The 14,582-nt window shown below is 37.7% G+C and overlaps 1 protein-coding gene across 3 annotated transcripts in view; it reads left to right on the top strand.

Moving 5' to 3' along the window:
• The window catches only part of LOC134802729 (transcription factor CP2), a 65,998-nt gene that overhangs the window by 43,982 nt on the left and 7,434 nt on the right, over nucleotides 1–14,582 (top strand). For all 3 annotated transcript variants that reach the window (XM_063775391.1, XM_063775392.1, XM_063775393.1), the window contains 4 exons: nucleotides 1,572–1,624; nucleotides 2,224–2,269; nucleotides 3,399–3,489; nucleotides 6,847–6,962. In XM_063775391.1, coding sequence (XP_063631461.1) covers nucleotides 1,572–1,624; nucleotides 2,224–2,269; nucleotides 3,399–3,489; nucleotides 6,847–6,962 — 306 coding nt within the window. The remainder of the gene's footprint in view (nucleotides 1–1,571; nucleotides 1,625–2,223; nucleotides 2,270–3,398; nucleotides 3,490–6,846; nucleotides 6,963–14,582) is intronic.

Raw genomic sequence — 14,582 nt, forward strand, 5'->3', positions numbered from 1 at the left:
AGAAATTTTTTTTGCAAAGTGGTGTCATTATGACACCACTTTTAAATGATTGTAATGTGTAGATCACGTGAAAATAAGCATCTTTTATTAGAACAACTTTTCTATAAAATTAAAAATGGCCGAGTTAGACGCCTCCAAAGATTGGTGTTTTTAAAGGGAGCTGGGACTTGTAAAATTTTCATCGAGAGTGGTGTCATTATAACATATATTTTAAATGATTGTAATGTGTAAATCACATCAAAATAAGCATCTTTTATTAGAAAAACTTTTCTCTAAAATTAAAAATGGCCGAGTTGTTGGACTTTTTATAATGTATATTTCAATATTTGAAGCCAGTGGCAGCGAGCGAGCGAAGCGAGCGAGCAAGACCTTCCTGGACAGAGCCGACTTGGATATGGTTAGGTTAGAAGACTAAGGCGGGAGATTTGCTCCCGCCTTAGTCTTCGAGGTTATTTTTTTTTTTCAACAACCCAAAAAACGTAATTACACAGCAACTTTCGGGTCAAATATCCCAATTTTCGTGTCAAATATCTCGGCCATTTTTGACTTTAGAGAAAAGTTATTCCTACAAAACATGCTTATTTTAGCATGTTGTCTACGATTACACAATAAAAAATAGGTGTTATAATGACACAACATCAAAAAAAAATTCGAAGTCCCAGAAACGGCCCCCCTTTCGTACACTCTGACCCTATTATTATCTATTTAGGACACAAAACTGAGTTTTTCGGAAACAATGTAAAGTTGTTCATAAATTTTCATGTCAGATGTTATGGTCTCTATAAAACTGCAATTGCTTAGATAAATCTGTTTAAACATTTGAGGGAGCTAGTTTACCTATACATCAGAAACAGAAACAATAAGAACCAATTACCTGCCCTTATATTAGCAATAGCTGGTAGAGGTCGTAGCTTAAGTGCATGATTACTATGTAATGAGGCTCGGTGGGGTCTAATGGCAGCTAATAGCTGGTTATTATAGGATGGTCCTACTTAATAAGGGAATATTGGATCTCTATTGATCATTGTAAGAGTTAGTTCTTGGGTTCGTGGGAGTATTACTGCAATGTTCTGTCGTCAGAGTGAGTGCAGCACTAGCACCCATCATAAACCATAGAGTAACTTATACATACTTTGCCTTAAACTGTTTTTTTACAAGTTTTCACAGACAATGCAATATGACATTGATACATCAAGGCGGTTTGTTTACAAAGGGCCTACCGGGAAACGCAAAAATCGAAACTCGGCTATCTGCCTCTTTATCGCTCGAATATGCAAGAGCGATAGAGAGGTTAAATAACAATATTTCGACTCTCACTTTTGCGGTAGACCCTCAGATTGTGTGTAATTGTGGTAGTGGCGCCCCCTACGCAGAGTTTCGCGTTATATTTCCTATTACAAAGATATAATTTTGATGCAATAAAATTTACGAACTGTTAGTGTGGACGATATAACCAAAGTTGACTGTTACCGAAAACATAAAATAATTGTTAAAAATCGTTTGGACATTTCATGAAAGTATTTTATTTTGATGTAACAATTTTGTATTAAGTATGAACTTTTTTGTTGCAGTGTGGTCCCAAAGGCTACAAGCCCCATAGGAAACAAACCTATGCCACAGCCAGGTGAGTTGATTTTTGTACATAGCCATATACCTACATAAATTCCGAGCATGCATACATATCCCATTGGAGCACCGTACTTGGCATAAAAACTTAGCATGATTGTATGTTTAACTATAAAAACTCCCGTGAGACTCAAACACGTTAAAATTATTTAAAACGGGTCACTCACGTATTACTAAGTCGAATAGCTCGACATTTACATTTAAATTCGATCGAAACATGTCGATCTATTAATACGTGAGTGACCCGTTTAAAATAACTAACATGATTGTACTCTACAGGGAGGGACACTAGTCTCCCTAGAGCCAATGATACGGTCCAGAGTATTTAAGTGATTTTCTTGAAACCAGTGATTGCTCACTAGTGATTGTAGAGGGTTTGTAACAAGACAGCAGATTGGTTTATTAGTGTGTTCAGATAAATGTCATAATCTATCAATATACAATTTATTGGACCTTGTAAAGATAGGCATTCTGATCTATTGCTCCTTAGTTTTTCGTCTGTGGTTCTATTCACTCATTTGTCTTATCTTAAAATGTGACCTAGAGCTAAATTTACATACTTTCTTAATATTTATGATATGATTATTTTTCTTCCAGCCATACTTGCTTCCTCGAACCAGATGAAGCCATTATACTGCCAAGAGTGAGTATATTCTTCCTTAGTAATTACTATTATTTAAATTGAATTCTTATTGATCGGGTCTCTATTATTTCCCATAAAGTTTTAAGTCATAATGTATTGTTTGTCCCCATTTTCGTTAGTCATAATTTGGTTTTTCTCAAAAACGCTTAACTTTTCAGGATTGCCATAATCAAACCTAACCTAGTTACCTTATAGGATAACCTTACGATAATCCTGATAAGTTAAAATGATAATCTGACAATCATTACATTATGACTTTCAATAATTATGTCAAACAAAGGGATAAAAAAAAAGGTTTAAAGACATTTATTCTCATAAAGACAATACATCACTGACATGAGAACATATTTAAAAATACATATTTACACCTATTTTCGTCGTCGCAACGCAACATAACAAAATTAAACCCCGCTAAAAAAAAATTAGATCCTCTTATTGATCACATATTTATGACCTAGAGTAAAAATGCATACAAATATTAGTGGCTGTCCATTTCTAAACCTTATTTAAATGTACTTAGGTGCACAATTGGAATGACTAAGAAATTTTACAAACTTATTACTTTACGATGATATCATTTTTCATTTGAAACATTGTGCTGTGAGGTAAGCCTATAATACGAATTCTTTGGAAAATTTGCCAGGTGTTCAGTACAAAATTAGATTTTGGCCGATGCTGCCGAAAATCCGTACACAAGCATACAGATTCTAGAAATACTGCATGCATAAAATCGAAGTGTAAACAATGAACATCAAGTGAAGCATAGTGCTTCCAATATCACTCCTATATGCATCCTATGACTTTAGAAATAAAGTTTATGATGGTTTTTGTTCGTTACATACTCTTAATTTTAACACATTACTAGGTATGTACAGTCACCTGCACTAGTATGTTACTCTTTGAAGGTGGCAAAAATATGTGACACGGTCTTAGAGCTCTACAAATAAGACCGTGTCAGATATTTTTGCGGCCTTCGAAGAGACTAGTGCAGGTGACTGTACAAGTGTACATATCTTGCACTCTTGATATTGTATCCCGAATTGCAGTATTTTGTTTTATTTTTTATAAAGTTTGAGTTTCCAACAATAAATTTCAAAACAATTGTTTAAAAATATACTTTTTGTTGTAGTGAGTCTGAGATGAAAGTGACCACGTCGCCGTGCCACTCGCCCGGCGCCATCTTGCCCGATCTGCCACAACCCGCTGAAGATCCCGACAAGGTACTCGCCACATTACTAATGTACCAGCTATAGTTACTCTCTCAGACTTCCTGACTTCACTACTACTACTTCACTTCTGTTAGAATACACTACACGTTCGCACCGCAAGGTCTTAACCTGACAACTCGCTGGCTCAAAGTTCTATGTTACATTTTCAAGATTAGTTGAAATTCGACTTAATGTCACTATGACAATGTTCAAATTTCAGTTCGATAAAAGTGAAACATAGAACCCTGTGATATTGGGCTAGTGAACTGCGGTCAAGCCTTTCGTTTCGCACTTTTTTTTGCAGGACATTTTTAAGGCCACTCGTTTTTAACCTTTTGAACGCCACAGACGGCAACTGACGTCAACGCAAAATCGTGACAACGACGCCAAAGATGGTATTTGACGTCGATCTTTTTGATGAAAATCTACTGAAAAACACCCCGCATTTAGGTTGGCATTATTTATTCACAAAACTAAATTTTACCGCCATGGCGTGAGTGGCACGGCAAATGGATGCGCCGTTTGGCGTTCAAAAGATTAAATACAAGATGGTCTACAGCTACACCTACAGAAATCACCGATGGTTACATTTTCGATATTCTATCTAAACATTGCCTACCACTGAGGCACAGTATAAGAACAGTAGTGAATCTTCATAGAAATGTGCCGCTGCCGGCTTGAATGTGTGCGTGCGCGCCGGGCGCCGTGTACGCACGCGCTGCCACGCACACATTAGCATAATATACGGGGGAATACGGTGGCGGCAGTGTGGGCCGTACCGCGACTGTGATCGCGCGCATTCGAGTACGCTACCCGCCCGCTCGCATTTGTCTGCTCTGACGGTACGCCTTAATTTTTTTGATCATGACTATGAACAGAGGCAATAGTATAAGTAAGGTACTAGATTGAAAAGCTTGATTATATCACTATTGTATACAATACTTTTTCTACGAATCAACAAAAATAATACTTTAAACTAGTAGAATCATACAAACAAACCAAACCAAAAGTATACAGCTATAGTGTAAACAACGTTATTTACGGTATTTGACGTCTGTCACTCACTACAGCAACACTACGTAAAATGTTTTGCACATCGAAATCACAAAGGAAAACAACTGCACTGCGAACGTTTACGTTCTACGTCTTTTTTTTTTTAATTTTAGGGTTGGCCGAACACCATCGTTATGAATCGGTAGTCGTCTAAGTAAATCGATATGAATTTTTCATTTTTCTTTTAATAAAAATAAGGAAAAGGTGGATAATTAACTGTAAATATGGATATATTTATCGTCACTTAACAGACAACAAATTTGACACAGAAATAACATAAATAAACTTTAAAATAGATCCCCAGTTAGTTTCAATTTTGACAATGGGTGCGACCTACTCGGTCGGTGTATTAAATACACCGACCGACCGGTAGCTTGCGGGAAAACCATATAATTCTAGCTTTATTTAAATCTCAAATAAAAATTCATTATACGTCACAATTCGATACCTCAGTCTACGTGCCATCCAATCGTAATCGCTTGCTGTGACAATCGATATGCGTTAGTTACATCTCTATATACGTCAGTCATAATGTGTCAAATACCGTAAATAAAGTTGTTTACACTATAAGATACGGGAGCAGCCGCGATACCTTCATAATACTGGTACGCGCCCCGGCCGCCGCGGCCCGGCGGGCTGGTCAACGACACCTTCTCGTAACTCATGAGGCCCTGGTACTTGCTCCGCGCTAAATTCAATTTTAGACAGTTGTTTTCTCGAATTTGGCCACCGTAGCCTATGGAGACTAACAAGCAACACTAAGTGGTTTTCGTAGTCTATGGATGTTGCTATATTAAGGGTATCACATGCGCGTTTCTGATTTATGAACCAATTGTTTCTACTATACAACCTAAAATAAATAATTAATTTGAGCTATGGTTTTGTTTCGTCCTCTTCACCGCGGCGAGCTGTGATTGGTCATTTTCATTATAGTTGACTAAACTGTATCGAAATGAATATTATAGTTGAGTTGGGAGCCCGTACATTAAAAATACCCATTTGCAGTTTGGTATAAGAAATCTTAATTCAAAAATTACAGTCGTACAGTAGAAAAAAAATATAGTGTCTCAATAACGACTCCTCAAACCCGGACTTGTCATTCTTCATAATACCTACTTGCCCATGCTTCCCTAAAACCTTTTTACTATTAAAGTTATACGTAAGGATGAGAATTTACTTTAACCGCTATACCGCTAACAATAAAGCGTTCCGAACATGCAGAAACCGGAGGAATATTTTTCTGTATCGAATTTATAATTTTTTTAATAACTGCCATTTCCTAATGTTAATATTTAAAAAGCGTTTTATTTATACTTCATTTATGAATTGATAGAACATTTCATTATATTATAATAAATAGAAACGTAGTGCTACTCATAATACGCAAATATATTTAACTAAAAATAAAAGTGACAACCCTAAGCGCCAACGCAAGAGTAGGCAAATAACTTGCCGAGCGGCCTTAGATTCACTACTGTACGGTTACCATCAGTTTGTCACTGACATAAACGCCGTCGAGAACGTAATTTACTGTCTATACGTCCCGTTTGCACTAATATGCGAGTGCGAGCGAGATGTATAGAAAGTAAATTACGTTCTCGACGGCGTTTATGCCAGTGACAAACTGATGGTAACCGTACTGTTCTTAGTGTACTGTGACTGAGGTTAGGGTGGTTCACGTTTGTATGGGAAACATTCAAACTCTAGTTAGAAGAAGCGGCACCCCGTCATTTTGTTACACTTATTATATTGACAAAATACGCCAAGTTTTATAATCTTATCTCAACTACAAGGGGGTGCTCAAACACTTTGAAATTTTTCAAGTTGTATGAAATCCAAAAAAAAATAATTATTATTTTTTAGATTTTTATGTAAGTAGTAGTTTTGACATTATTAGAAAGTGTGATTTAAAAGTTATTAAGTAAATAAACATTTTTATTTCTATGTTTATGATTTTTTAGGTGAAATTCAAAAAATCTTACTTTAGAAAAATTATAAAAAATATAAATAAAAACGTTTTTTTTTTATTTTAAAACTAATAAATGACATGTGCAAATAGTGTGAAAACAGATACTTAAATAAAATTCTGAATAATAAATACTTTTTTTTTTTGGCTTTCATACAACATACAAAATTTCAAAGTGGTTGAGCACCCCCTTGTAGTTGAGATAAAGTTACGAAACTTGGTGTAAATTATCAGCATAATAAGTGTAAAAAAATAAGGGGGTGCCCTGTAGGAAAATAAAAAAAAAGGTTTTTTGAACCACCCTAACTGAGGTGCAACGAGTTGGATCGATGATGTTATGATGGTTGCAGAACTTGGGTCTGCCTGCGGAGGCGGGCGCGGGCGACACGGCGGCGTGGCTGGCGCGGCACCGCTTCGCGCAGCACGCTACCACCTTCGCCAACTTCTCCGGCGCCGACCTGCTCAGGTAACATGCCACTCATCCCAGCCTCACTGAATAACTCAAAACAATTTCCTCTCAAATCGATATCATTTTACTGTAAAGGTACCGTCTCACACGCGCGTTTTCCGGGCGGAGCGTGAGCGGGGCGTGAGCGTTTCATATGTAAAGGCGGCGCGCCCCGCTCACGCCCCGCCCGGAAAACGCGCCCGTGTGACGAAGCCTTTAGTATCACTACACCTTACTGTAAGTATCACTACACCTTATAAAACAAAGTCCCCCGCCGCGTCTGTCTGTTTGTGTGTTTGTTCGCGATAAACTCAAAAACGACTAAACGTTTTTCATACGGTTTTCAACTTTTCACTATCAATAGAGTGATTGTTGAGGAAGGTTTAGGTGTATGATTTGGTAACCCGTGCGAAGGCGGGGCGGGTCGCTAGTTAAGGTATAGGAACGTAAGGGTAATCTAAAGGCATGGATCGCCATCTGACCTTTTAACCCAGAACCCCATCAAAATACTTTTAAATATAAATATTTTTGGAAAAAAAAAATTTACACTCATTATTTTCCCCTATCATTTACCTAATGAACATTTAGCTCCGATTTAATATGGGTGTGGAACTAAAGGTTCCGTCACACAGGCGCGTTTTCCGGGCGGGGCGTGAGCGCGGCGTGAGTGTTTTATATGTAAAAGCGGCGCGCCCCGCTCACGCCCCGCCCGGAAAACGCGCCTGTGTGACGAAGCCTTAAAACAAATTTTACTATATGACGCGCAGGCAACATGAAATATCCAGAATAATCCGGATAAAGCTGATTCATATTGAACGTATACGTACTCGTCATTTGCGACTATGTAAATAAATGTTACAATTCAATTTCGACAGCATCTTTACAGAATTTAAGTTGATTGTGCCTTAAGTTGACCGTGCCTTAAGTTGACCGTGCCCTAGGCTCGTAAGACCCAATCCAAATTTTGGAATGATTGCTTGAAATAGGGTATTTTCCTACTAGTCAAATCAGTTACTTTTTTAGAACTGTCAAAACGATTTGCTAATATGGAATTTATATGAAACATTACATCGTGACGTCACGGTCAACTCGCCTACTTTTTATATTTCTATCCGATTTATTAAATAAAACTTGTGTTTAAAAATAACTCCTATCTGTGTTTTTCTAATAATTATCTGGTGCTTTATTTCATGCATGGTGTAAAATAATTTATTTTAAATACAGTATTATAATACCCTATTGGAACTTCCTTTTATTTCTATAAGAGTTCATAACTCGAATTTAATTTGTATCTGTACAAGTACGCGGGGCCTTACGAGGCTAGAGTAGCAACATCGTTGAGTACCTTTTTACCCGACTGCGTCAGAAGGAGGGTAAATTTGTTTACCCATATCGTCAGGCCCCGACGACGCTTGAAATATGAATTTATGACGTTGCTTTTCAATTCAATGATTAAGATTCTATTAGATATAAATACCAGTTAATGAGAAACGAAATCGTACGACTCATCGTTATCGTAGGCTGTAATAATACTCCAGTAAAGATACGCTTACGTTAAACATTAATTAGTAATAGGCAATTTTTTTTTTATTCCTGTTCTTTAGATCATTTTAAGATACTTTATTTTCGAATCCAAAAAACTTTCTGTCCGGAAGTAGGTAAAAAAAATAGTTAAAAAAAAGAGCCGTTCTTGTTTGTTAAAAATAGTAATAGTATTTTTAGTTCGTAAACGTGACGAAAATAATATTTATAATGAGTCGACAATGGAATCAGTCAAAATATTAACACGGAAAATAACTCATTCAATAAATGGCGGGGCCTCACGGATATACGTCGTGACTTGATATAAAAAAAAAGTAATAATTAGGTCTTTGATTGAATTACCATAAAACTACCTCATTAAGCTATTTATCCGAGAATCCGACATCAATATTATTTGTATCACTTGTATATATATTTACGCCTTAAACATGCTAGAAAAAATGGTTATAGATATAATTTCTTGCAGACTTTGTTCTGATAACGTTCAAAGTGATATTCAATACATAATCACACAAAAATATGGTCAATGTAATAAATATGTGCATTTTATCAAATTCGCTAAATGAAACTACCAAATTTGAACTCTTTGCGCTAATGCTAAGGATTACATTTCCTTGCGGCGCGCGGGGACAGTTTCAATGCGGGCGGTGGCGGGAGTTCGTGCCAAGGACGCGTGGATAGTATGTAGGTAAGTATGTACTTACCTACAAGTTGCTACAAGTGACAGGCCAATTCGAACGTGCGCGGGCGTCTCGCTCGCACCAAATATTTGTGCGGCCAAGTCTGGGCAAAATGAACGCGCGCGTGAATGATAGCTGATTAAAAATAACTGATATCATATCCAATATTATTGGTTGATGTTCAAATTATATTCGTAATTATATACGTCAATTATGACCCACTACAAAAATAAAAATTGCGCATGACTATCTATCGTTCTTATTTAATTTCAGAATGGCATAGTGTGGAGTGGCATTATAAAAGGAATACTTATTATCGTAGTCATTTGACAGTTTTGGTGACACTTTCACATTCTGTCACAGCGAAGTGTGTAGGCCCACTCTTTAATTTGATATTAACGTCTATCCAACAACTTTGTCAGTAGAAAAAGGCGCGAAATTCAAATTTTCTATGAGACAATAACCCTTCGCGCCTAAGCGTCTGTAGACTTTTTTTTTCAACAAACGTATTATATTGACTATTTCGTGCTCTTTCAATTCATAGTTTACGTTCCATAATAAGTATAACATAGTAAGTTCCATAATAAGTATAACATAGTATAATAAGAGTCGACGTGAAATATATGTTTACACTTTTGCACCTTACTCCTTTGCAATAAGGCGAAAAGTACGGCTTTAAAATGACAGCGTTTTACACAAAAATAAAACGCTAATTAAATAACTTACCATATTCGGAACCTAAGAATAAATAATATTGAGAGTGGCAACACTGTCGTAGGGGGCTATTTGAAGAATAATAAGTCGCAGTGGAATATCGAGGAATATATTTGATACATAAAATCAGATGACTGACGGTTGATTGTACAGACATTACAACAACAACGGTTTCATAGTCATAGCAACCTACCAACACTATTCATAAATTTAAGTCATTTCAAATTTGGGGGGGGGGGGGGGTCTGGACATCGGATGATGGTAGCATGACGCAGGTGGAAACGGTGTCATTCGAAGCATGATTTTTTGATGATTTTATAGGGGGGGGGGGGCGACAAAAATCGTCAAAAATAGATGACGTCATGTATGGACAGCCCCTAGGTCGTATTGTCTTTTTCTAGCATATACCTCCCTCTCTACCCCACACTCCTACCACACAGGCAGGTTGCTTTGTCAGTTATACAAGACAAATTTTCAAGTAATTGTCTCAATATTATACATATTTGCACCATGCAGGATTAAAAATTTAGGTTCCGAATAGAGATGCACCGGATATTCGGTTACTATCCGGTATCCTATCTCGCCCTTATTTTAATATCCGGACGGATACCGGATACTAAAATAAGGGTACTAAATAACTATGCTTGATATCGGAATATAATCGTACTCGATTATTATTTTAAAACAATTTAAACGTTCCATTCACTAGCTCGCGCACTAATTTCGTACCTAGTGATAGACCTATATACCGCGCGAAAGTTCATTACGAAACAGGCCAAAACTTCCACAATGCGCACCTGAAAAACCTGAATATTTCCGCCGGCCGAATATTCGGCGGCTGAATACTGAATATTCGGCCTATGGTCAGGCCGTACCTCCCGTATCCTGTATGCGGCCAAACAACTATCCGTTGCATCTGTAGTTCCGAATATGATAAGTTATTTAATTAGCGTTTTATTTTTGTGTAAATGCTGTCATTAAACAGCTGTACCGATATTCGGAACCTAAGAATAATATTGAAACATGTTTGTTATCGCCTGGTGGTGGGAAGACGCCAAACCAATGTGATTATACATATCCTATGATATACTTATTATGTAGAGAGATATTTAGTAAAGTATACAATTTGATAGGTACATTTTGTAAAATTAACATTTATTGTATTTATTTATTAATTCAAATAACAAATTGCACCTTACAGCTAATGCCAAAGCAGCACAATTTGGAACACATTAACAACATAAAGCATTTTTAACATTATTTATAACAATACAATATACAGCTAAGACACATGTATTCATTATGGTATGCTACTCTTAGGCATCTCTCTTTCTAATATCCTCTTGCACTTTCACATCACTATTCCGGATCGTTTTTATTTGCTAGATAATTTAACGGACAACTATAGTACATTGTAGGAGAGGACGGAAAACCGCTAAAAGATGGACGAGTGAGTTTGAGGGCCGACACGTTGGTGGAGGCCCTCGAATAATACGACTCCATCTTTAGCGTTTCCGGCCGAGGCATTACATAGTGCTTTTCACGACTACTGCGAGGAAATAAGGAAACATTTGGATAACTATAAGTACTAGCCCGCGATTTCTCTGGTAGCAAATTACTAGCCACTGCCTGTGCTGTCTCTTGAATTTCGGTAGGCGTCAGCGTAAGAATATCATTTTCTTCACTAGAAGAACTCATTTTTATAGCGAGCGTAGATACGTGTTTCTTATATTTTATAGTACTATCCAATTCAGTGAGAATTTTCCGATCCCGCCTTTTTTCTTTTTTATCACATTTAAGAGGCGTTTTTATGTTGTTTGCTTCAAACGGACTCTAAACTTAGAAGCGTTTTTGCTAAAAAAAAACACAAACAGCTACAAAAGTAAAAAACGCCTTAAGCGTGAATCGAATGAACTGACTGAATGAATGAATAGTTTGACATTCGTTTTTTTTTAAACAAGAAATTGGTCCTATAAATAACCTAAATTTATTTTTGAAGGAAAAATTTGCGCCAAAAAAGACCTTTTATTGATTTTTATGTTTTAAATTATACTCATTGCTGTAGCGAACTGTCACCAATGACAGATGATGATAATAATGAAACATTGTACACTCGCGTGCAAAAGTATTGCATCACTTTGCATTTTTTCGTCCGCATCCAATATATTTGTAAACTGGTTAATTTCTCTAAATTATTTTAATGTAATCATGTTCCTTGAAGTTTTAGCTTTACGAAAAGTAAAAAAACATGGAAATCGGCCCAGTATTTTTCAAATTATCGGCATTTTCCCGATTTGTGAGCGGTTTCACGTTATCACGCGCACGAGTTGCGTTACCCTTGACCCTTATAAAACGGGGGTAGAGAAGGGGTTGTTATCAGTCACTTATCAGAAGTCGATCGTTACATATCTCCGCGTATTTTCCCGTGAAAAAGACCTGGAAAAATGGAAACCACTGAAGCTGAAGTCCGCCAAATCATCCAGCCCCTGCAAGCGGGGCGTAGCCAACGTTCAGTAGCTGCCGAGCTGAATTTAAGCCAATCTGCAGTTTGCAGAGTTTACCAGAGGTTCCAGGGGACTGGATCCTTTACTTCAAGACCAAGAAGCGGCCGCAGAGAGTGTATATCAGAGAGGGACGACCGCTTCTTTGTCACAACATCTCTCCGAGATCGACACCAGACCAGCATTGCCATCCAGCAGCGTCTGCGTGAGGTACGAGGAGTGGCTGCCAGTGAGTAGACAATAAGAAGAAGACTTAAGAAAGCGAACTTGACACCCAGGAGGCCCGCAGCGGTGCCCAGATTGCTGGCGCGACACCGTACAGCCTAAAGAGAGTTTACTGAAAATCACAAGGACTGGACCATTGAGCAATGAACCCCAGTTCTCTTCTTGAAAGAGTGCAGAATGTGTTTGAATGGATGTGTCCGAAAAGGAAGAGTCTATAGAAGGCCAGAAGAACAGTTCGCTCAATGTTTCTTCTCCGAAAGGGTCGCCTATGGCGGTGGATCCGTAATGTTCTGGGGCGGCATTTCCTACGACGGGCGGACAGAACTGGTTTTCGTGCCTGGCGGGGGCCGTGACAGTGGATTGACCGCTGCCAAGTACATCACTGATATCCTGGAGGAACATGTTGTTCCTTATGCCGGTATTTTTGATGAGGGGTTCATCCTAATGCAGGATAATGTCCCATGTCATACCGCTAGGGCCACCGCAGCCTACCTTCTCGAAGTGGGCATCGACACAATGGACTGGCCAGCGATGAGCCCGGACCTTAACCCCATTGAACACGTGTGGGACTACCTAAAAAGGAGGGTTCGAAAGCGGAATCCTGCCCTGGTCAATGTTGAGGAGTTGAAGGGAGCCTTGCTGGAGGAGTGGGACGCTATTCCTCATGATCACATTAGAAAATTAATTACGTCTATGAAAAACCACCTGGTTTGTGAAAGGAGGCCTGTAGGTGGCAATACCAAGTATTAATTTAATAATAATATACGATATTGTATTAAAAAAATGACTTATATTCTCAAGTTTCCGAATTTATTTTTGGAGCATTATGCGACTACTTTCAGTTTTATGATTTTTTATAGTCTTCAGATTCGAAATTTCATTGAATTTACCATTTTTCTAATGCGTTACATTATAAGCTTTCAGTTGATACCAAAATTTTCAGAATCGGGTATAGAATTACAAAGATATTGGGTGCGGACGAAAAAATGCAAAGTGATGCAATACTTTTGCACGCGAGTGTAGTAGTGGTGGTTCAAGTGCTACAGCTATTGCCTACTTTCCAGCTTGGTTTTAGACCAAGGCAATAGATTGCCACATTTCCGAACAGTGGCGTGAAAAATTTAATTATTTATTTCACACCAGCTCGGAAAGGCTTACTTTGCACTTCAAAGACTGAGAGCAAAGTTTCATTTTATTCACAAGTGAGGCAAAGGAATCAAATGCAAGTTTTGAGTTGTTTTCTTATGTTTGCTGGTAGAATTGACTTTTAAATCATAAATATTTAATAAAATTCATTTGTATTTGATTTTGTATGATATTTTTACATTTAATATTTGCTTCGGGTCGGTGTGGTGAAACATTTTGTGTTTCACTTGGGGCAAATTTTGTTTAACCCTCGTGCTTTGAAACCCTCGCAAAGCTCAAGATTCCATGTTTCGAATGTTTTACTTGCTCAAGTATCAATATTAGCACGAGCGGTTAAACAACAACTTTGCCCCCTTGTAAAATAAATAACTATTTCAATATAGTCAGCTAAACTGAGGTACAAATTCAAAAACTCACCAGCAGTTTAGCTTCACGACCTTCCAGATGGAAAAACAGCATGCCAATGACTTGAAAATTTGCCTTGTATAACTGACAAAGCAACCTGCCTGTGTGGTGGGAGTGTAGGAGCGAGGGACGTATATGCTAGAAAAGGGCAATACGACCTACGATAGTGTTGCCACTCTCAATTAGAAATGCAATGGATAGTTGTTTGGTCGGATACCGGATATTCGGCCCGACCGTCGGCCAAATATTCGGTATCCGACCGCCGAATCTTCGGCCGGCGGAACAATAAAAAAAATAAAAAATCATTTATTTCAGACCTTGGTTCATACACTTACACCAAAAAACTAATTAACTACAAACTAAATTTAACAATACCTACATTTCGGTTTTTAGGTGCGCATTGTGCAGGTTTTAACCTGTTTCGT

Source organism: Cydia splendana, chromosome 25 (assembly GCF_910591565.1).
Source record: "Cydia splendana chromosome 25, ilCydSple1.2, whole genome shotgun sequence".
NCBI classification, from domain to species: Eukaryota; Metazoa; Arthropoda; class Insecta; order Lepidoptera; family Tortricidae; genus Cydia; species Cydia splendana.